The sequence below is a fragment of the Salmo salar genome, chromosome ssa01 (assembly GCF_905237065.1).
Source record: "Salmo salar chromosome ssa01, Ssal_v3.1, whole genome shotgun sequence".
Classification (NCBI taxonomy): Eukaryota; Metazoa; Chordata; class Actinopteri; order Salmoniformes; family Salmonidae; genus Salmo; species Salmo salar.
Genome location: NC_059442.1, coordinates 88,628,550 through 88,652,788, shown reverse-complemented (window position 1 = coordinate 88,652,788; position 24,239 = coordinate 88,628,550). Strand labels below are relative to the sequence as shown.

Genomic DNA, 24,239 nt, shown 5'->3' with positions numbered 1-24,239 from the left:
ATTTATGTATGGTGCATGCTGATCTTTGGCTAGTAATCCACTATAAGGAGAGCCTCAACATTTGTGATTTCAAAATGCAATGTATTGGAGCAAGGAGTCAGACTCTCCCTTTCTACAATATAAGTATAATTGTAATTTCAGGGCTGTTGCTTTTTTTTCACCTTTATATAAACATGAAAGTCATTGTCACCTACATTCACTAGGTGTGCAGCTGACTATATATTTGGAATGTCATTTTTTCCTAATCTATTTTCCTTTTCCCTACATCGCCTGTCAAAATCAATAAGAATATGAAAGGAGACGCAGGTCATCATCATGGAAAAGTTTGAGACTCATGGATTCCTTATTGTTTACATCCCGATCCTTTGCTTACAGCTCGTACGCTGTGGGGGCGGGCGGGATCCACCCTCATTCCTTCGAGCTCACGTCATTGTTACTGTGTTTTTTGTGAATGAAAGAATCTAACCCCAACGAACAGAGTAACTCCGGGAAAAGGCGGACTGACATTTTGTCGCTTATCTCACTTCGACTGAACACAGTATTTGACTTTTCTCCGTGTTTTTAAACATTTATTTATACAATTGTGTCGACTTCTCAAAGACTGGCAGTTGCTACTCTCCAACGACATAGCTAAGGACAAGTAAGTAGGCAGCTGTTTGCTTTTCGAGTTAGCCAGCCATCTAGCTAGCATTGGCTAATCCGTGTTGTTGGCTAATGCTACTAGCGTGTTGTTTAGCTAGCCTTGCAAAATTGCTACAATTTGGTAACAATGATACGACCACATATTCATTATTTACATATCTTAGATGCATGTCGGGTATTGTTCTCGATATGTAGTGTTTTGTATAACATTGTATAGGTTCTCATTTTAAAGATTAAAAGGAGCTATTTAATCGTTGCTAAAAAAAAAATGGATGGCGACCTGCGCAGTTGCGATGGCCGTGTGTTTACTATCGCATTGAGCCAGCTCCCTTCCAGTTTAAGGAAATTGGTGGATTTCTATTGAGAATTAAATGTTTACATGGGCACAAATCTTAAATGTGAATCTGTTAATAATGAAAGTTAGCTTATGAAACATCAATATAATTTGAAAGGTAAATATAGCGTTGTGTTTCTGCTTCTCGGCTAATTGGATTATACGTTACAACTAACGTCATAACGTTAACTGTATTGTGTTATAACACTATTGGGCACAAAATACTGCTTTAAATGTAGAATTTAGGAGACGGGTATCGTTCAATATTTAGTGAGGTTTTATTGACACAATACATGTACGAGAGAGTGTAGTCGCCCGTTAGAAACTAGCGGTGGGCAGCTTATTGCTGAATCACTATGACTTTATGAAATGGTCACATCGGTTTACAACGGCGCCTCGTGGTAGGACAGACGTTTTTGAGTGTAAGGTCACTTCCCACGCATTTCGGGAAACAGTAAGGTCAAGGATCCACCATAAACTCACCAGAGCCTTTATTTAGAACAATAATTATAATCCAGTCTAGACGTCAATGTTAGAGCTGAGTCATCATTCTATTTTACATCTAGCCAGTTCTTGTTGTGATCTCGTTCCTTATCCTAATTGGGGAAAGTGGATTTTATTGTTAATGATTGTGATAACCCACATCAAACACAAGAATAACTTCTAAAATAACACTCAAAACATAGCTGCCACTTGTCCAGAATAGATAAAATATTAAAATGTAAAAGAGATCCTCCAAATACCAAGTTTCACATGGAAGAGTCCAAACCCAGCCAGTGGAGGCTCCTTAGAGGAGGAAGGGCAAGACCATCATCCTCAGTGAATTTCGTGAAAATAAAGGAAACATTAAAGTTAACCTTTTTTAGATAAAACTATACTAAATATATTCACGTCACCAAATAATTGCTTAAAACACACTGTTTTGCATTGAAGGTCTACAGTAACCTCAGCAGCACTAGGGTAGCACCATGGTGTAGCTGGAAGACAGCTATCTTCCTTTGTCCTCTGGGTACATTGACTTCAACACAACCTAGAAGGCTCATGGTTCTCAACCCCTTCCATAGACTTACACAGTAATTATGACAACTTCCAAACTGATCAGAGCTCTTGCAGCATGAACTAGCATGTTGTCCACCCAATCAAAAGATCAGAGAATTAATCTAGTACTGAAAGCTACAGCTAGCTAGCACTGCAGTGCATAAAATGTGGTGAGTAGTTGACTGAAAGATAGAGAAACCAATAGTTGAACAAATTCATTTCTTCCAAATTAAGAAGTGAGGTTGTATTTTTTTTTATTTTAAAGCTCGCTAGTTTTAGCCTACACAAACACCCAGCTCAAAAAGAGAGGGATGCAATGTTAGCTAGCTGGCTATCAAATACTGGAACTCTTCCAAGTCAAGGTAAGCTTTTGGTTTCATTTTATTGTCACCGGGGCCTGCCGGTGTAACTGCTGAACTGCTTTCTGACTGCACTGTACTGCATGATTAAAGCGGGTTTACTTACGCGTCAGTTCTAGTAGCTATGTTGACAATGGCGTGACAACGATGTTGGCAGTGTGTAGCGGTTAGCGGTCATGGTATGAAGGTTTGGCTTGGAAAGGTTTTTGTGCCTGGCCATAGACAGCTGATGTGCAATGAAGTCCACAAGCGAAGGGAAAAGGTGAGAAGAGGAGAGCACGTAGATAGTTGCAAGACTACAAAGGGAAACCAGCCACATCGCGGACACTGACGTCTTGCTTCCGGACAAGCTAAACACCCTCTTCGCCCATTTTGAGGAGAACACAGTGCCACCGACGTGGCTCGCAACCAAGGACTGGGCTCTCCTTTTTCCATGGCCGACGCGAGTAAGACATTTTCGCGTGTTATGCCTCGCTAGGCTGCCGGCCCAGACGGCATCCCTAGCCGTGTCCTCAGAGCATGCGCAGACCAGCTGGCTGGAGTGTTTATGGACATATTCAATCTCTCCCTATCCCAGTCTGCTGTCCCCACTTCAAGATGTCCACCTTTGTTGCTGTACCTAAGAAAGCAAAGGTAACTGAACTATTGCCCCGTAGAACTCACTTATGTCATCATGAAGTGCTTTGAGAGGCTAGTTAAAAATCATATCACCTCTACCATACCTGACACCCTAGACCCACTTCAATTTGCTTACTGCCCCCAATAGATCCACAGGTGATGCAATCGCCATCGCACTGCACACTGCCCTATCCCACCTGGACAAGAGGAATACCTATATAAGAATGCTGTTCATTGACTGTAGCTCAACATTCAACATCATAGTACCCTCATTAAGCTTGGGGCCCTGGGTCTGAACCCCGCCTTGTGAAACTGGGTCCTGGACTTCCTGACAGGCGCCCCCAGGTGGTGAAGGTAGGAAACAACACCTCCACTCCGCTGATCCTCAACACAGGGTCCTCAACACAGGGGCCCCACAAGGGTGTGTGCTCAGCCCCCTCCTGTACTCCATGTTTACTCATGACTGCGTGGCCACACACGCTTCCAACTCAATCATCAAGTTTGCAGACGACAACAGTAGTAGGCCTGATTACCAACAATGCCGAGACAGCCTACAGAGAGGTGAGGGCCCTGGGAGTGTGGTGCCAGGAAAAAACCTCTAACTCAATGTCGACAAAACAAAGGAGCTGATCGTGGACTTCAGGAAACAGCAGAGGGAGCACGCCTCTGTCCACATCGACGGGACCGCTGTGGAGCAGGTGGAAAGCTTCAAGTTCCTTGGTGTACACATCACTGATGACCTGAAATGGTCCACCCACACAGACAGTGTGGTGAAGAAGGCGCAACAGCGCCTCTTCAACCTCAGGAGCCTGAATAAATTTGTCTTGGCATCTAGAACCTTCACAAACTTTTACAGATGCACAATTGAGTCCTGTCGGACTGTATCACCGCCTGGTACAGAAACTGCACCGCCCGCAACCGCAGGGCTCTCCAGAGGGTAGTGCGGTCTGCACACCTCGTCACCAGGGCCAAACTACCTGCCCTCCAGGACACCTACAGCACCCGACATCACAGGAAGGCCAAAAAGATCATCAAGAACAACAACCACCTGAGCGACTGCCTGTTCTTCCTGCTACAGGTGCATCAAAGCTGAGACTGAAAAACAGCTTCTCTCTGTCCATCTCAAGGCCATCCGACTGTTAAATAGCCATCACTAGGTGGCTTCCACCCAGTTACGTAACCTTGCACCTTAGAGGCTGCTGCCCCATATACATAGACTTGAAATCACTGGCCACTTACTAATGGAACACTAGTCACGTTAATGTTTACATATTTTTGCTTTACTCATCTCATGTATAAACTGTATTCTATTATACTGTATTTTAGTCTATGCCACTCCAACATTGCTCATCCTAATATTGAATTATTCCTAAATTCCATTCTTGTACTTTTTTAGCTTGTGTGTATTGTTGTTAATTGTTAGATATTACTGCACTGTTGGAGCTAGAAACACAAGCATTTTGCTACACCCTTAACATCTGCTAAACGTGTATGTGACAAATATAATTTGATTTGATATAAAAACAGCATGATCCCATTGCTCGTTGTATATGTGGCTGCTATGAAAGGGAACTCTGTTTGCGTGTTATCGTGTCTTCATTCTGCTGATTCTGGTAAAAAAGTTAGACTGAAGTGAACATAACAGGTATTAAAATAGATTAATTTGTCAAATAGAAATTCACGTTTGCAACTGTTGGACTAATGATTACACCCTAGATCAGCTAGATGCAGGCATGAGTGTGCAAGGCGTTTATTGAATGTGTCACAGTCTGTCACCTTGATTACTCACAATTCTAATGACCTGTGCACCTACGTTGTAAACTTTCATTCATAGACTAGGTTGTAGCAACCTCATGGGTACAGGGAACATTTGAGTATCATGTAGTAGCCTGAACCTATCACTCTTACATAGAGCTGGGTGAATGGAATATGAATGACAGTATGCTGTAATAGAAATAAGGCCATGCTCATAAAAAAAGCACGACCCCATCTTCAACGGCACCGACCGCCACTGAACCCAGCCCCCATAGTTTGAGCATTTGGAAATGCACAATATGCCCAATCTGTTAGGTTATAACTGTATTCATATTAGTTCAGTTCTGCTGTGATTGTTAGGAAGTGGTTACTTGTGTTTGAGGGGAACACCTGATTTGAGCAATGTGGAATGGGCACATGATAGACTTAACTTCCCTTCACTATTCCAGTCAGGGGAGAAATCTTAAACTTTCAAAACCTCACTTTACTCCCACTTAGACATTTGAATGATAGACTGCAGAAGTGTGGTGGATGTTTTTTCTTTTCAAGGGAAGGTCTTCAGTCCAAGATGGAATGTCTTTATATCCTACTACACTGAGTAGTGTGTGTGTGTGTGTATAGGGTAACACATGAACTTCATTAGATTAATGTCTCTCAAATGCTTCAAATGTAATCATGTCCTTTCCCTCACTCTCTCTTGTAGACCGTCTATAAATCTGTGTTTATTGGTGTCGGAGACACAGGATAAAGCCATATCATGTCGTCAGAAAGAAGCAGCAAAGCCCTGAAGGTAGAATTAGAATACATTTATGATAACGTTTGGAGTTCATTCAATTTTAAAGTGCATTTTACACGCACGTCACAGCACTTTCTCTAAAATAAAATTATAAAACTCTCCATCCCTCTCCAGGTAAAGCGGGAGTGTGGTGAGAACGTTCCCGTGTTGTCGGACAGCGAGCTCATGTCCCTGTCTGTACGGGAGCTCAACTTGCACCTGCGGGGTCTGTCCCGCGAGGAGGTCCAGAAGCTCAAGCAGCGCCGGCGCACTCTGAAGAACCGCGGCTACGCTGCCAGTTGCCGGGTGAAGCGCGTGTCCCAGCGCGAGGCCCTGGAGCAGCAGAAGAAGGAGCTCCAGAGGGAGGTGGAGAGGCTGGGGGTGGAGAACGCAGGGATGAGGAGAGAGCTGGAGGGCCTAGGTGCCAGGCTGGCTGCCCTGCAGAGGTTTGCCCGTGGGTTAGAGTCTGGAGGGGGCAACCTCCTGGCTACAGCCCCACGCCTCAACACAGCCTCTGTCATTACCATAGTGAAGACCCCGCCACAGGCCCACGTCCAGAGAGAGCAGGGGGGGTCCTAGGAGGAACCGACCGGGCTGGGGACGGACAAATGCTTGTACATGCCCTCTCATATACACACACAGGCTCTCATATATATCACACACACACACACACACACAGGTAGACACATGCACGCTTGGAGAGAGCAGGAGGATTGGAGGAATTGGACAAATAGGCACTTATGAAGCTCATGCGCTTCGGATGACACACACACACACACAGACATACGGTGTTCACAGGCAGTGACAAATAGTCTCTAAACCTAGCCAACACACACTCAGACAGGCATGGACTTAAGGAAACACGACGGTTGACGAATCCAACTAAAGCACGACAGACGTGCAAAACAGGGACACAGACACCATCCGTGGACAAAGCCAGTCTTGCTGCTGGTGCTCTCTGTAACTGCTACTCAACAGGCCGAGCCAGCTAGCTCTCTGCCTTCTGGCATGGCATCCAGCCCTGCTACACAATGTCTGGGTTAATCAGACTCTTCCACCGCTTCTTCTAATGCTTTGACTTTTTAAATGGCATCACTATTGACATCTGTACACGTCTTGGGAGTGTTGTTCCTCTGTACTTCTAGTGTGTCGATACTATTGTGCTTCACTGTGCTGCCGTGTGTAGTGGTTACATGGGTGTTTTCAACTGTACCACAGTGCACATTTTTGTTTGCTATAAAAAACATCCTTTGCTTGTCTCTAGATTCCCCAACTTGCAGAAGTTGGTCATTGCTGGAAACAGTTGAATAATCAACATCTCGTAGAATGCTATGTCAATGCAAAAATCTATTGATGCATTCCTTTGTTATTTTATAATGTTTATACAAGAGACAAATGTTTTAGCAAACGTTTATTCAGAGGTATTCTATTTTATGTGTATTTAAAGGATAGATATTACAAAGCTAATGAGTGCTGTGATGTAATGTATGTTTCAAATACCTGGATATGACTAGTTTGGGGAAATTCTCAAGTCTAATTGTTGTATGGAGTGTGACGATTATTTTTGTAATGTTTAACTTGTAATGAGCTGTTTTAGATATGCTAAAAGCAGACGGTCATGTTGCTGTAAGATGATTTTAGTATGTGTGTACACCATATTTGTACTAATTTCATAGTGAGTCGAGTGGCTTGTTGTAGGGATACTATTTTTCTATAAAGTACCAAGGTGATTGCGATGATACGTATTGTTATTTATGATAATTATTATTTTACGTTTTGTTTTCTGAAATGGCTCGAAAGGGAGACAAACACTGTAAGGAGAAAGAACGAAGGAAAAGAATGGTAGAAGAAGAAGATGAGAGGAAAAAGAGCTGGATAGGAAGAAAAGATGTGGTGGTGGTAGAGAGGATTTGGGAGGTGAATGAGGAGGTCAAAGAGAGAGAGGACAGATAAGGTGGTGCTTAATTCACCTGAAAGCCTTGTAACATCCATTATTTATCAATAAACCCCTGCTGACTCCACTAGACAGTTTGATTTGACATTCGGAAATGAATGACAATATAAATTGAAACTGTCAATAATATGACGCATTATATTGTGTTGATTAATACTCCCTTAAGATATACTTAGCTATCTTCTCAATATCAATGTTGCATAGCATTTATCCTCTGTCTCATATAAGATTATTAATGTCAAATTGTGCTGGATGTTTTGTACAGCAAAACTAAAATGGTCTGTATTTATTACATGTATTTTTTCTATGGTGAAAATTAAGTACATTGTCTATTTTATATATTAATAACTGAAATAAATGTTGTATATATTGTGAATACAATGTTGTGATTATTTATATAAATCAAATACATCAGGTGTAGACCTTACAGTGAAATGCTTACTTACAAGCCCTTAACCAACAGTGCAGTTTTAAGAAAATATCTATAAAAATGTTTTTTTAATAAAAGTAACAAATAATTAAAGAGCAGTAGTAAATATAAATAGTGAGGCTATGTACAGGGGGTACTGGTACAGAGTCCGTGTGCGGGGGCACCGGTTAGTTGAGGTAATGTGTAGGTAGAGTTATTAAAGTGACTGCATAGATAAGAGTGGCAGCAGTGTAAAAGTGTGTGGGGGGGCAATGCGAATAGTCTGGGTAGCCATTTGATTAGATGTTCAGGAGTCCTATGGCATGGGGGTAGAAGCTGTTTAGAAGCCTCTTGGACCAAGACTTGGTGCTCTGGTACCACTTGCCGTGCGGTAGCAGAGAGAACAGTCTATGACTTGGGTGGCTGGAGTCTTTGACCATGTTTAGGGCCTTCCTCTGACACCACCTGGTATAGAGGTCCTGGATGTCAGGAAGCTTGGCCCCAGTGATGTACTGGGCTGTACGCACTACCCTCTGTAGGGCCTTGCGGTCAGAGGCCGAGCAATTGCATACCAGGCAGTGATGCAACCCGTCAGGATGCTCTCGATGGTGCAGCTGTAGAACCTTTTGAGGATCTTCGGACCCATGCCTAATCTTTTCAGTCTCCTGAGGTGGAATAGGTTTTGTCGTGCCCTCTTCATGACTGTCTTGGTGTGCTTTGACCATGCTAGTTTGTTGGTGATGTGGACACCAAGGAACTTCAAGCTCTGAACCTGCCTTCCCTGTAGCTCAGTTGGTAGAGCATGGTGTTTGCAACGCCAGGGTTGTGGGTTCGATTCCCATTTATATAAATCAAATACATCAGGTGTAGACCTTACAGTGAAATGCTTACTTACAAGCCCTTAACCAACAATGCAGTTTGATTACTTCAAAAAAGCACAGAAAAGAAATGTATGAAATTAAATGTATGCATTCACTACTGTAAGTTGCTCTGGATAAGAGCGTCTGCTAAATGACTAAAATGTAAATGTGATGCTCCACTGGTAGAGAGGGTGAGGTGAGTCCCCTTTCACCCCTTACAATGCAAAGCACATTGATTACTTCAAAAAAGTAATATAAATGCAATTCCTTAAGTCAGTCATGACTCAGTACCGGTGTTGGTAAACTATCAATTATTACCACTGTTAAATTGTAATGGCTGACCATGTCACACAGCTGATCATGTAGTTGTTGATCACGCTGTTTTTGCCAGTTCTTCCCCACTGGCAGGTTTCATAATGTATGAGAGGGAAGCAGAAAGGAGAAGAATGAAACCATAGTGTATGTACAACAGCAGGGAGTGGTTTTCTTTAGGGAACTACAACTACTGTTGACTAGGGAGGTTAAAATAAGCAATGGTAAACGTTCATGTAAAATGTACTTTCAGAAGAGAAAAGCAGATATAATGTTCATGTAACATTTCCTTTCAGAAGAGAAAAGCAGATATAATGTTCATGTAACATTTCCTTTCAGAAGAGAATAGCAGATATAATGTTCATGTAACATTTCCTTTCAGAAGAGAAAAGCAGATATAATGTTCATGTAACATTTCCTTTCAGAAGAGAAAAGCAGATATAATGTTCATGTAACATTTCCTTTCAGAAGAGAAAAGCAGATATAATGTTCATGTAACATTTCCTTTCAGAAGAGAAAAGCAGATGTCTCCCTATGAGATTTCCCACTGTTTCACTTGTGATTTGGAGCTATATTTATCATAAGATCATAAGACATCTAAGAGACAACCAAGTTCAAAAAATACTATTTAATATGAAATAGCATAATAATGACAAGACTCCTTTAAAACAAATCTAAATATCTTTATTTTCTCTTGGCTTAATATTTTTTTCTCAGAATATTATTTAGATGAAAAATAGAAGCATAATATCAGCAGCTTTATGACATAATACAGAAAAATAGTCAAAAGAAGAGAGTTTATAGAGTGATATCTTAAGTCTTCTACATCTGGTTAATAAAATGCACCCTAGGCCTAGATAAAGAGAAAGAGCACAGAGAGAAGATATCAGAAAAATAGGAAATGGAGAATGAAATGGTCTTGTGGTATGTTTCTCTCTGTACCAGAAACTCTAAATGTTTAGGGATGAGTCCAAACCATCATAATATATTCAACGTGTTAGAGGACTCAACTGAATGCTACAGGAGACATGTAATGAGCTCTCTGGCCTTTCCTCTCAAGGCCTACTGTAGTTCCATAACATGCTACACACCGGCCTCCACATTATAAATAAAGCAGACATTCTGACCATACCTTAATGGCAGTAGTGTAAAGTAAAAATACTTGAAAGTACTACTTAAGTAGTTTTTTTGGGTATCTGTACTTTACTTTACTATTTATATTTTTGACAACTTTTACTTTTACTCCACTACATTCATAAAGAAAATCATGTATTTTTTACTCCTTACATTTTCCCTGACACCCAAAAGTACTAGTTACATTTAGAATGCTTAGCAGGAGAGGAAAATTGTCTAATTCACGCACTTATCAAGAGAACATCCCTGGTCATCTACTGCCTCTGATCTGGCAGACTCACTAAACACAAATGCTTAGTTTGTAAATTAGTCTGACTGTTGAAGTGTGCCCCTGGCTATCCGTAAATTAAAAATAAATACAAAATTGTGCCATCTGGGTTGCTTAATATAAGGAATTTAAAATGATTTATACTTTTACTTTTGATACTTAAGTATATTTTAGCGATTACATTTACTTTTGATAAAGTATATTTAAAACCAAATACTTTAAAACTTTTACTCAAGTATTATTTTAATGGGTGACTTTCACTTTTACTTGAGTCATTTTCTTTTAAGGTATATTTACTTTACTCAAGGTTGACAATTTAGTACATTTTCCACCTCTGCTTAATGGGAAATATTGACCCACCCAACAGACAATAGCCTCTCTGGACTCTGGCTTTCCTACGCATATTGGGCCTAGCTATCACACATTCACACACAGCAAAAATTGAGAGGTCAGGATAGACGGAGGCTGGGACTCCACTCCACGACACAGCATTCCTTTCTCTAGCACACAGAATGTGTAGGCTGCAAGCATAACGTGTTACCATGATCAGTCTGTGTTTGATAGATTTGTGTGTGTGTCTGTCTGTGTCAAGTGACCAAATATAATAGTCTCCCTGCTGCGCTCTGGTTGCAGGATTGAGCATGGAGCAGCAGGGACTCAACATGTCTTTACTGTATATTGGCAGCCAGTCCCGTATTACTCACTACCAGGGGCACAACTTTTACAGTGGACAGGGAGACATCTCCCCCCCATATTCTGAAATTGCATTTGTCCCCCCGTTTTATCATTGGTATGTGATTTAAAAAAAATCTAAAAGGCAACTGTGTGCTTTAGGACCATGCGGACGTCTCTGAGCGGTCGGGTAGGCTGTTTGGAGTGTTTATCTGACTGAAAAAAATATATATATGTCCCCCCCACGTCTAAAACCAAAGTTGCGCCCCTACTGTCTACAATGAACTAAAATCTAAACTATGGATAAAGCAATATATTTTCTCTGTAAGCACTGAACATTCACTTCTATGTAATGAAAACATGTATACGACACTAAAAGTGAGTCTAAAACTGACCCACACTTCATTACAAAGCTGAATATTTTATTGTATCGAGTTACACTTTATTTGCCTGAAATTGTGCAATGTCTGTCTAATTGGAATTGTACGTATATAAAAATGTCCTACATTATAACCATGTAGCATAACATTTAACTATATTCTTGCGTTGTCTGATCACACAGATCGGTTTCACTAAGGTGTTTACCCTAGATGACTTTAACCTACATTAGAGGCCAGCAGAGGTCTGGTGACAGAGTGAGCCTCGCTGGATGAAGGCCTAATCCTCACCATACAAATAATGGTTGGTCTGCCCTCACCCTGCGGGTCTGCATGCTACAGCCACTAAACACCAGAGCAGTTCTCTTCATCTAGAATCTGATCAAGTGATGTCAAACCAACCATTATCCCTCCTTTCCCCCTCTCTCATCTGTCCCTGTCCCATACTCCAGTCCATATAGCTGGTTCTCCCCTAAACCACTCCCCCACACCATCCCTTTAAAATCAACTTTAAAAATTGTCACCACGGAGAATGGTCTTAAAACTGAACATTTTAAACCAAAACGACAAATAAAATGCCATCCATGGCCAAAGTACTTTAATATAAATGTAGTATGGGCCATCATCTTCATTGGATGATAGCTAGCAAGCAGACACACTTTGTAACCATAAAATCACTTTTATTCAAACCATAAATGTCTCTCTAATAAGTGAAGTAGAATTCTCTCAGAAAATCCCTATAAGTCCTATATAACCAACCATTGAAGTTTTTCTAGACAATGGTTTCAACCATAACATCATGTTCCCAATAAGCGTATATTCTACCAAGAGAAGAGTTCCTGTAAAGTCCTGAATTGTGTGTAGTAGAGGATATTGAATGGACCAGGCTAAGTCATATGGTCCTGTATTCCTGTATTGAGGTCGATGCCAACCCCAAACAACACACTTTAAATCCCCTGCCAATACTCCATACAACCAGGAGGTAGTACCTCACCCCAACAGTCAGTAAAGAGGTGATTGGCTGGGGCTGGTTGGTGTTAACTTAGAACTCGTCATCTGAGCTGAGCAGCAGGGTCTTCTCGTTGTCGCGGGTGCTGATGGTGCTGTGTGTGCGGGACACTGGCGGGGCAGAGTGACCCTGTTCTAGGGTGGACTGCTGGGTGTACTGCTGGTAGGCCGGGGAGAAGTTATGGATAGCATCCTGGACCATGTCTCCAGGGTTCATCGTCTCCTTCAGGCTGCTGGAGATGCTCTTCATTGGGGCACAGCGACCTGAGAATAGGGGGGTGGAGGAAAGGACAACAGGTAAGAGATAAAATATAAAAAAGGTCAAGTAGGAGTTGTGTAGTAATTGTGAATAATGTAAAACCTAAACACAGTGAGAAATCACTGCTGGCAGCTTGCTGCAGTGAATGTAAAAACAGCAACAAGGACAACCACTGATTTGACAGAAAGCAACTTTTCATAGAAAGACAAAAGGAACACAACATTGAACATAGGATTGTAAGAAGTAGAAAGAAGCGTAAAGCTGGGGAAGAGACTCAGTGGTAGACCTACCAGACTCTCCATACATAGGAACTGGGCCTTGATAACGCAGCATGGGGAAAGAGAAATACATGACATGGAAGGAAGAATAAGAAAGACAAAATGACCCAGAGTATAGGAAGAGGAGGGATGACCAATGAACCCAGATAGGAGTTTATAAAAAGAACGAAGGAAAGGAGGTATTCCAAAAACAAAGATGAATGAAAGATGATAAAGAAAAATAAAGGAGTATGGAGAGGAGAAGGACAAATTTGGAAACGTATGTTGACAAGGGAACAGAGAGAAAAGAGAGTGTGTGTCAGTGAAAAGAGAAGACCAAGACATCATGTTATAAAGAGAAGATAAGTTCTGCAAAATGTGAAAATATTACAGTACCACAGCCCAATGAGCTGGACCAAAAATCAAGTAGGTCGACGCCACAGTAAATAATACAGCTAAAACTCAGTCAACTTACCCTGAGAGAGAGAGTCCAGCCTCTTGTCCATGTAGATCCTGTATGTAAAGGCATGACGCAGGGCCAGAGAGGCAAAGAACATCTCAATGCAGACAATGAAGTTCTGGTACCCGGCGGCAACCGTTCCCTCTCCCACTGACACCTCGGGTGAGTTGATTTTGGGGATGGCCCCACACTTCTCTAGGATGGCCAGCAACATGCCTGATGGAAAATAAACAGAGATGAATTAACAAATACAGGTATGTGAAGAATGACTACAGTACTATAATAATATTGACTTGGGTATGGATATGATAGTGAATGACCTCATTCATAATCAATTACCAACAGCGCTTCAATTACCTAAAAATGTCAATCTGTATTTAGATGCTTGGTGTGTATGTGTGTGTGTCTCACCCTGCCAGAAGGAGAGGAAGATGACAGATTTGACCATGAAGAACTTGAGCAGGGGGCTGTAGGGGCTGAGCAGGTCCCGGGTGGAGAAGTAGAAGAGGAAGAGGGCGTAGAGAGACAGGCTGACTGAGATGTTGTAGACGATGGACACATACAGGTACCCACTGTTCACACTGGGGGGGACAGACAGGGACGTGACAGTTGATTAGATTTGAGTGTAAACCAGCATTAGGACAAACCTGTATCACTGGATTTACATCTATTCACACAGAAGCACAGTGGATTTTGGGTAATTAAACGTCTCATTATAAAGCGTTGGTATGAGATATTCTACGATTGCTTAAGAAGAAGCACAGTATCGTACTTGAAGTCTCCGTCGCGGTACTTTCCAAAGGCCTGTAGGATGACTGTGACCACGGCCATGAGGGGTTTGACCACACAGAACTGTAGCGTGGCCTGCTTACAGAACCTCAGGAACCCAATGGAGTAACTCCTCCCCCAGAGACAGCATGTACCGTAAACACAACTGGACCTAGAGACGCAGGAAAACACCGTGTTAAATACAGCATCACACACACACACACACACACACACACACACACACACACACACACACACACACACACACACACACACACACACACACACACACACACACACACACACACACACACACACACACACACACACACACACACACACACACGAGTGGAAGAAAAGACTCACTGAATAGGTTTTCCTCTGATTTCAGCCATGATTGCGCTCTCTCCTCCCAGGTACTCATAACACAGGCTCAGGAAGTTATAGATGACAAACGCTGCACAGGAGACACACACATCATCAATAAAGGACCATTTAAGAAGTCAACAACACAAACATTTAAACGACTCGGACATGTTTTACATCATAATTGCCCTCCTAATATGGGCATGGAAAAAAATCTCAAACCCAGTACTCTTCCATTCCAAGAGACAAGATAAGACAATGACTGTCATATCAAAGGAAATAGACACACACACAATCTAATTCTCACCTTTGACTGAACCAATGAAAGACTACCTACAGTATTTATCCAGTGGCCTGTCTATGACCTTCTCTGTCTGTATTGCATCAATGTGACCAATATGACAGATAGAGGAAAGGCCCAGCCCTGATCCCTCACTGCATATGACCAGCACACTATACACCATTGTACTATCTATTAACCCCTGAAGGGGGATTCAAGTGTTTGTAACAGACAGTATGGGAAGGTGAGTGTCAGTGTGTGTAACAGACAGTATGGGAAGGTGAGTGTCAGTGTGTGTAACAGACAGTATGGGAAGGTGAGTGTCAGTGTGTGTGTAACAGACAGTATGGGAGGGTGTGTGTCAGTGTGTGTGTAACAGACAGTATGGGAGGGTGTGTGTCAGTGTGTGTAACAGACAGTATGGGAGGGTGAGTGTCAGTGTGTGTGTAACAGACAGTATGGGAGGGTGTGTGTCAGTGTGTGTGTAACAGACAGTATGGGAGGGTGTGTGTCAGTGTGTGTGTAACAGACAGTATGGGAGGGTGTGTGTCAGTGTGTGTGAACAGACAGTATGGGAGGGTGTGTGTCAGTGTGTGTGTAACAGACAGTATGGGAGGGTGTGTGTCAGTGTGTGTGTAACAGACAGTATGGGAGGGTGTGTGTCAGTGTGTGTGTAACAGACAGTATGGGAGGGTGTGTGTCAGTGTGTGTGTAACAGACAGTATGGGAGGGTGTGTGTCAGTGTGTGTAACAGACAGTATGGGAGGGTGTGTGTCAGTGTGTGTGTAACAGACAGTATGGGAGGGTGTGTGTCAGTGTGTGTGTAACAGACAGTATGGGAGGGTGTGTGTCAGTGTGTGTGTAACAGACAGTATGGGAGGGTGTGTGTCAGTGTGTGTGTAACAGACAGTATGGGAGGGTGTGTGTCAGTGTGTGTGTAACAGACAGTATGGGAGGGTGTGTGTCAGTGTGTGTGTAACAGACAGTATGGGAGGGTGTGTGTCAGTGTGTGTGTAACAGACAGTATGAGAGGGTGTGTGTCAGTGTGTGTAACAGACAGTATGAGAGGGTGTGTGTCAGTGTGTGTAACAGACAGTATGGGAGGGTGTGTGTCAGTGTGTGTGTAACAGACAGTATGGGAGGGTGAGTGTCAGTGTGTGTAACAGACAGTATGGGAGGGTGTGTGTCAGTGTGTGTAACAGACAGTATGAGAGGGTGTGTGTCAGTGTGTGTGTAACAGACAGTATGGGAGGGTGAGTGTCAGTGTGTGTGTAACAGACAGTATGGGAGGGTGTGTGTCAGTGTGTGTGTAACAGACAGTATGGGAGGGTGTGTGTCAGTGTGTGTAACAGACAGTATGGGAGGGTGAGTGTCAGTGTGTGTGTAACAGACAGTATGGGAGGGTGTGTGTCAGTGTGTGTGTAACAGACAGTATGGGAGGGTGTGTGTCAGTGTGTGTGTAACAGACAGTATGGGAGGGTGAGTGTCAGTGTGTGTGTAACAGACAGTATGAGAGGGTGTGTGTCAGAGTGTGTGTAACAGACAGTATGGGAGGGTGTGTGTCAGTGTGTGTGTAACAGACAGTATGGGAGGGTGTGTGTCAGTGTGTGTGTAACAGACAGTATGGGAGGGTGTGTGTCAGTGTGTGTGTAACAGACAGTATGGGAGGGTGTGTGTCAGTGTGTGTGTAACAGACAGTATGGGAGGGTGTGTGTCAGTGTGTGTGTAACAGACAGTATGGGAGGGTGTGTGTCAGAGTGTGTGTTGGTGAGTGTATACCTTGTGACTAGGAGTATTGCATAAGCCAGACCAGATAAACAGCTGACTCTCTGATAAGGGTGCAGGTTGTCTTCTTTCTCTGTGTGTGTGTGTCCCAGCAAGTTTGGTTGAGACCTCATCATTAGAGCTGGCCTGTAGGGTGAACAGGGTTGCTATGCAACAGGTTTTCCTACACAGAAATCTGGGCAGGCCTCAGAACAACAAGAGATAGCACTGAGGCAGAGCAGTGTTTAGCCATCTGTCCATGGGGCTACACCATGACCTCCACACACTGGGTGAGGAAGTATCACAATACAGCTGATCTCCATGGTGAAGCCATTCACTTCTGTTTTACGCTAGTCTCTTACCCTCATAGCAGTCCCTGACGGTGTCAAAGTAGACATAGTACTCCTCGTTAGTGAAGAAGAGGAGGCTGAGCCAGGAGTCAAAGGCATAGATGGGCACGATGAAGAGGATCCGCACGATGTGTCTCTGCTCATTAGGAGAACTGTAGTACCGCAGGTGCATGTAGATCTGAGAGAGAGAGAGAGAGAGATGGCGAGAGGGAGGGAGCGAGATGGTAGGAGGGAAGGAGAGAGAGAGATGGAGAGAGAGAGAGAGCGAGATGGAGGGAGGGAGGGAGAGAAGGAGAGAGAGATGGAGGGAGGGAGAGAGAGAGATGGCGAGAGGGAGGGAGCGAGATGGTAGGAGGGAAGGAGAGAGAGAGATGGAGAGAGAGAGAGCGAGATGGAGGGAGGGAGGGAGAGAAGGAGAGAGAGATGGAGGGAGGGAGAGAGAGAGATGGCGAGAGGGAGGGAGCGAGATGGTAGGAGGGAAGGAGAGAGAGAGATGGAGAGAGAGAGAGAGCGAGATGGAGGGAGGGAGGGAGAGAAGGAGAGAGAGATGGAGGGAGGGAGAGAGAGAGAGATGGAGGGGGACAGAGAAAGAGATGGCGAGGGAGGGAGGGAGACGGAGAGAGAGACAGGGAGAGAGGGAGGGAAGGAGAGAGAGACAGATGGAGGGAGGGAAGCAGAGAGAGAGATGGAGGGAGGGAAGGAGAGAGACGGAGAGAGACGGAGGGAAGGAGAGAGAGACGGAGGGAGGGAGGGAGGGAGAGACAGACAGATGGAGGGAGGGAGTGACAAAGGGAGGGAGAGATAGAGACAGAGAGAGAGAAATGGAGGGAGGGAGGGGAGAGAGAGAGATAGATGGAGGGAAGAAGAGAGAGAGAGAGACGGAGGGAGAGAGAGAGACGGAGGGAGGGAGAGAGAGACAGAGAGACGGAGGGAGGGAGAGAGAGAGAGAGAGACAGAGGGAGGGAGGGAGGGAGCGAGTCAGATGGAGAGAGGGAAGGAGAGGGAGGGAGGGAGTCAGATGGAGAGAGGGAAGGAGAGGGAGGGAGAGAAAGACACGGTTTGAGTGTGTCAAGAAAAGCAGCGTTGCAGTTCTTGACACACTCAAACCGGTGCGCCTGGCACCTACTACCATACCCCGTTCAAAGGCACTTAAATCTGTATTGCCCATTCGCCCTCTGAATGGCACACATACACAATCCATGTCTCAATTGTCTCAAGGCTTAAAAATCCTTCTTTAACCTGTCTCCTCCCCTTCATCTACACTGATTGAAGTGGATTTAACAAGTGACATCAATAAAGGATCATAGCTTTCACCTGGATTCACCTGGTCAGTTTGTCATGGAAAGGTGTTCCTAATATTGATACTCACAATTGTAAGTCGCTCTGGTTAGAAGCGTCTGCTAAATTACTAAAATGCATATTCAGTGTATATAGAGAGGAGGGTGGGGATAGAAATAGAGAGGGATAGAGTAAGAAACAAAACTTGTAAGAAGCCACCAGACTCTCATTCCAGACAGAAGGACAGGTAGCCTTTGACGCGGTGGGTGTGTGCAGTATGTGTTGACTTCTTCAGTTAAACAAACAGGGATTGTGTGTTGTTGCTAGGCAACCTGTGCTCTCTGAGCACTGCACAGATGCATCTATTCCTCCAGCATCACCCCAGGTGGAACCTGTAGTTACATAACCCTCCCTTCCTCCACTGTAAGGCCTACAGGGACAGACAACACCTAGACACCTGAGTCAGCCACAGCCAAATGTCGACAGAAACACCAAATGGTGTTTATTTTTTGTGGATTGAGTGTTTTGTTTTGGGATGTGGGGAAATCAAATCAAATACAATTTTATTGGTCACATACACGTGTTTTGCAGATGTTATTACGGGTGTAGCAAAATGCTTGTGTTTCTAGCTCCAACAGTGCAGTAATATCTAACAAGTAATATCTAACAATTTCACAACAATACACACAAATCTAAAGTAAAGGAATTAAAAATATATAAATATTTGGACAAGCAATGTCGGAGCGGCATAGACTAAGATACAGTAGAATAGTATACAGTATATACATATGAGATGAGTAATGCCAGATATGTAAACATTATTAAAGTGACTAGTGTTCCATTCCTTAAAGTGGCCAGTGAGTCCTAGTCTATGTTTATAGGCAGCAGCCTCTAATGTGCTAGTGATGGCTGTTTAACAGTCTGATGGCCCTGAGATAGAAGCTATTGTTCAGTCTCTCGGTCCCAGCTTTGGCAGTGGCTCTCGTGGTTGTTGTCCTTGATGATCTTTTTGGCCTTCCTGTGACATCAGGTGCTGTAGGTGTCCTGGAGGGCAGGTAGTTTGCCCCCGGTGATGCGTTGGGCAGACCGCATCACCCTCTGGAGAGCCCTGCGGTTGCGGGCGGTGCAGTTGCCGTACCAGGCGGTGATACAGTGTGTGTCTGTCTGTGTGCGTGTATTACCTGGTGGCAGGTGAAGAGTAGGGCGGTCCAGACGAAGAAGCCCGACACGGTCTGGGCAGCGGGGGTCATCAGGAAGGTGGGCTGTTCTGAGGTCAGCAGGGGGGCCTCTGGGAACCAGGAGATGTTTGGGCCCGGGGGGGTCATGGTGGGACGGGGACCAGGGGCCACACCCAGGGGGTAGTCCTCTCCAACCCCGACACCGAGTCCTAGCCGCTCAGACAGGGGCACGTCACGCCTCCACAGACGACTCATCTGGAGACAAGCGAACAGAAAGAACACATGTCCTTTATGTCTACATTAATGATACATAAACAGTGTAGACATACGTTCTGATACATTCCAGTTATACTGTACATGTGGAAAGCAGAGCATTATTGGAGAGACTGTAACCATCAATCATCAACCAGATATCGATACTGTAATTTACGTTGATGAGAGCATCTGATGAAGGAAGAAAGACACAATAAGTCAGGTGTGTCGTACTGTTTACTGAAGAGTCAGAAAGAGAGAGCGATGGAGAGAGACCACTGTCAAAACAGTGTTTCACCCTACTACTAAACTGTATAGACAGGGCGTTTCCCTCCTGCCTAAAATTATTTGGTTTCTATTGACAGTTTTGGGTTAAACAGGCTTATCTGAAAACATGTACTGTGTCATTCAACTTGTCTGATAACTACAGTATTTTCCTATGAAAGACCAAACACAAGGAAAATAGAAAAATAGCATTTTGTCATCATGAATCCCTATTTCAAACATAGTTTAGCATCAGATGTTTGTATTGCCAGGATCTGCCAGGCGATAACGACCTCAACACCAGTTGATGCTGTCATGGACATAATCATAGAAAAATAAGAAATACAGTCCACTTCAAAAGGCCACACAATAACACGTGAGACTAAAAATAGCCTGCTATGACTCATAATGCCTTTCTCAAGCACAACAGAGACCCTGAGACCACAGCAGTGGACAGCACATAGAGGACGTGTCTAAACTGACCTATCAGGGCTTGGCTGCCAAACCACATAGCAACCATAAGTCACATTAACAGCAGCATAGCATGAGTCATGACAAACTGTGCCAGTATATTGTTTCCACACACACAGGCATGCAAACACACACACAGGTGTGTGTGTGTGTGTGTGTGTGTGTGTGTGTGTGTGTGTGTGTGTGTGTGTGTGTGTGTGTGTGTGTGTGTGTGTGTGTGTGTGTGAGAGAGAGAGAGAGATAGATATACAGGGGTCATTTGTATTGGTTTGCAGGGAATCAGCAGATCAACATGCAGAAAAGGGCTGGAGTGAATGCATCAGTGGCAGACAGAGGGACACACACACGACTGGGAAGTGAAGTTCTGCTGAGGCAAAGGGACATTGTGTCTCATTTGAAAGGCAAAAGGGCAGTCAGTGGAATGCTGTGGCTGCCTGACAGACTGAGGAACACATAAAGCAACAGATGGAAGTGTGTGAGTGAGGTAATTATATTAGGTAATGATATGGGTCACTACCGTTCAAAAGTTTGGGGTCACTTCGAAATGTCCTTGTTTTTGGAAGAAAAGCACATTTTTTTGTCCATTTAAAATAACATCAAATTGATCAGAAATACAGTGTAGACATTGTTAATGTTGTAAATGACTATTGTAGCTGGAAACAGCAGATGTTTAATGGAATATCTACATAGATGTACGGAGGCCCATTATCAGCAACCATCACTCCTGTGTTCCAATGGCACGTTGTGATAGCTAATCCAAGTTTATAATTTTAAAAGGCTAATTGATCATTAGAAAACCCTTTTGCAATTTTGTTAGCACAGCTTAAAACTGTTGTCCTGATTAAAGAAGCAATACAACTGTCCCTCTTTAGACTAGTTGAGTATCTGGAGCATCAGCATTTGTGGGTTCGATTACAGGCTCAAAATGGCCAGAAACAAAGAACTTTCTTCCGAAACTCATCAGTCTATTCTTGTTCTGAGAAATTAATGCTAATCCATGTGAGAAATTGCCAAGAAACTGAAGATCTCGTACAACACTGTGTACTACTCCCTTCACAGAACAGCTCAAACTGGCTCTAACCAGAATAGAAAGAGGAGTGGGAGGCTCCGGTGCACAACTGAGCAAGGGGACAAGTACATTAGTGTCTAGTTTGAGAAACAGATGCCTCACAAGTCCTCAACTGGCAGCTTCGTTAGATATTACCTGCAAAACACCAGTCTCAACGTCAACAGTGAAGAGGTGACTCCGGGATGCTGGCCTTCTAGGCAGAGTTCCTCTGTCCAGTGTCTGTGTTCTTTCGCCCATCTTAATCTTTTATTTTTATTGGCCAGTCTGAGATATGGCTTTTTCTTTGCAACTCTGCCTAGAAGGCCAGCATCCCGGAGTCGCCTCTTCACTGTTGACGTTGAGACTGGTGTTTTGCAGGTAATATCTAACGAAGCTGCCAGTTGAGGACTTGTGAGGCGTCTGTTTCTCAAACTAGACACTCTAATGTACTTGTCCTCTTGCTCAGTTGTGCACCGGGGCCCCCCACTCCTCTTTCTCTTTAGCCTTTTAAAATTATAAACTTGGATTAGCTAACACAACGTGCCATTGGAACACAGGAGTGATGGTTGCTGATAATGGGCCTCCGTACGCCTATGTAGATATTCCATTTTAAAAAAATCTGCTGTTTCCAGCTACAATAGTCATTTACAACATTAACAATGTCTACACTGTATTTCTGATCAATTTGATGTTATTTTAAATGGACAAAACATTTAGCTTTTCTTTCAAAAACATGGACATTTCTAAGTGTCCCCAAACTTTTGAACGGTAGTGTACAATGAACCAAAATATAAAACGCAACATGTAAAGTGTTGGTCCTATGTTTCATGAGCTGAAACAAAAGATCACAAAAAAATATCCATATGCACAAAAAAGCTTATTTCTCTCAAAATTTGGGCACAAATTTGTTTACATCCCTGCTAGTGAGCGTTTCTCCTTTGCCAAGATAATCCAAACACCTGACAGGTGTGGCATATCAAGAAGATGATTAAACAGCATGATCAAAACACAGGTGCACCTTGTGCTGAGGACAATGAACAGCCACTCTGAAATGTGCAGTTTTGTCACACAACACAATGCCACAGATGTCTCAAGTTTTGAGGGAGCATACAATTGGCATGCTGACTGCAGGAATGTCTACCTGAGCTGTTGCCAGAATATTTCATGTTCATTTATCTACCATAAGCCGCCTCCAACGCCGTCTTCAAGAATTTGGCAGTACATCCAACAGGCCTCACAACCAAAGACCACGTGTATGGTGTTGTGTGGGCAAGCGGTTTACTGATGGTGGCGGTGGGGTTATGGTATGGGTAGGCATAAGCTACTGGCAATGAACACAATTACATTCTATCAATGGCAATTTGAATGCACAGCGATACCGTGACGAGATCCTGAGGCCCATTCTCATGGCATTCATCCACCGCCATCACCTCATGTTTCAGCATGATAACGCACAGCCCCATGTTGCAAGGATCTGTACACACAATTGTATAAACTGCCTTAATTTTGCTGGACCCCAGTTAGAGTAGCTGCTGCCATCCATAATAAATACAAATACAATTCCTGGAAGCTGAAAATGTCCCAATTCTTCCATGGCCTGCATACTCACCGGACATGTCACCCATTGAGCATGTTTGGGATGCTCTGGATAGACATGTATGACAGCGTGTTCCAGTTCCAGACAATATCCAGCAACTGGATATTGTGGGACAACATTCCACAGCCTGATCTACTCTATGCGAAGATGTGTCAAGCTGCATGAGGCAAACTGTGGTCACACCAGATACTGACTGGTTTTCTAATCCACGTCCCTATCTCTTTTGTTAAGGTATCTGTGACCAACAGTTATATATCTGTATTCCCAGTCATGTGAAATCCATAGACTAGGGCCTAATTAATATATTTCGTTAGATTTTTTCCCTTATACATATGAACTGTAACCCAGCAAAATCTTTGAAATTGTTGCATGTTGCGTTTATATTTTTGTTCAGTATAATATATATATTTTTTTATTCTGATTTTTCAGGTGGTGCCTTCAGACCGCTACGCCACTCGGGAGGTCTATTCATGCTAAGAGGCTGAACAACTGGCAGAGAAACATTGTTTTCAGTAGAGAAACATAGTAGTAGGCACTAATCCAGTAAAACAATACATTACTTTAATCTGTTTATTTCCCTTCAAATGGGCAAGTAAAATCACTTTACCTATAATCGATAGTTGAATATAGAGCAAACTTCAGCCGGCGCAGTTTTAGTGCCAGAAAGAAGACAGAAATTGATTTAATTACACAAAGATGCCATCGTTACTCCGACATCCATGTTCATTTTCCAGTCCTGCTCGACTAGAAATCTTTCCGTTCTGATCCAAGAGTTAAATCCATGAAAAAAAATCAGTTTTTCAGGTTTGCATCTAATTTGAGTGTGTCTTGGTATTTTCTTCATTCTGTTATGAACAATACAGGTAACATATCAGTTTTGTCCTGCTCTGTAAACTCCGTCATTTCTTTCTCCCCTTTTTCCTACCTAGGAGTTTGCCACACAGACGGAATCCACTAGGATTAGCTACAGTAGATCAACTCCGTTCGGTCCTGTCCATAGCGTACCGTAGGTACTCTAGAATGAGATGTAGCCTCCTATTTGCACCAATCACAGCCAATGAACAGCTAGGACCAGGAAGTGGATGGGTCGGGATTTGTGACAATGTGCATGCGATTGGCTACATCTATTTTG

At 43.4% G+C, this 24,239-nt stretch overlaps 2 protein-coding genes across 3 annotated transcripts; one reads left to right on the top strand and one right to left on the bottom strand.

Annotated features, from left to right (window-relative positions):
- Positions 1–447: 447 nt before the first annotated feature.
- maffl (v-maf musculoaponeurotic fibrosarcoma oncogene-like) lies at positions 448–7,851 on the top strand. Its single transcript, NM_001139612.1, is given in 3 exon segments — positions 448–640; positions 5,450–5,536; positions 5,657–7,851. Coding segments are annotated over 2 exon segments (477 nt in total). The 5' UTR covers positions 448–640; positions 5,450–5,503; the 3' UTR covers positions 6,101–7,851.
- Positions 7,852–9,724: 1,873 nt separating this feature from the next.
- LOC106609488 (transmembrane protein 184B) lies at positions 9,725–24,140 on the bottom strand. 2 transcript variants are annotated; one of them, XM_014208362.2, is made up of 8 exons: positions 23,715–24,137; positions 19,479–19,730; positions 17,032–17,197; positions 14,626–14,716; positions 14,264–14,431; positions 13,903–14,072; positions 13,507–13,707; positions 9,725–12,779 (listed from the first exon to the last, which is right to left on the bottom strand). In XM_014208362.2, exons 2-8 carry the CDS (start codon positions 19,728–19,730, stop codon positions 12,550–12,552), a joined length of 1,278 nt encoding a protein of 425 aa, XP_014063837.1. In that variant the 5' UTR covers positions 23,715–24,137; the 3' UTR covers positions 9,725–12,549. The 2 variants fall into 2 exon arrangements, with proteins under 2 accessions (XP_014063837.1, XP_045579971.1); XM_045724015.1 differs by lacking the exon at positions 9,725–12,779 and adding an exon at positions 12,800–13,091 and having other exon boundaries at positions 23,715–24,140.
- Between the last annotated feature and the right edge of the window lie 99 nt (positions 24,141–24,239).

Coding starts and splice junctions, on each gene's coding strand:
- LOC106609488 (XM_014208362.2), bottom strand. CDS start 19,730: ATGAGTCGTCTGTGGAGGCGTGACGTGCCCCTGTCTGAGCGGCTAGGA. Junction 14,717..17,031: donor CGTCAGGGACTGCTATGAGG/GTAAGAGACTAG, acceptor TCTCCTGTGCAG/CGTTTGTCATCTATAACTTC. Junction 12,780..13,506: donor GCTGGACTCTCTCTCTCAGG/GTAAGTTGACTG, acceptor CCCTATTCTCAG/GTCGCTGTGCCCCAATGAAG.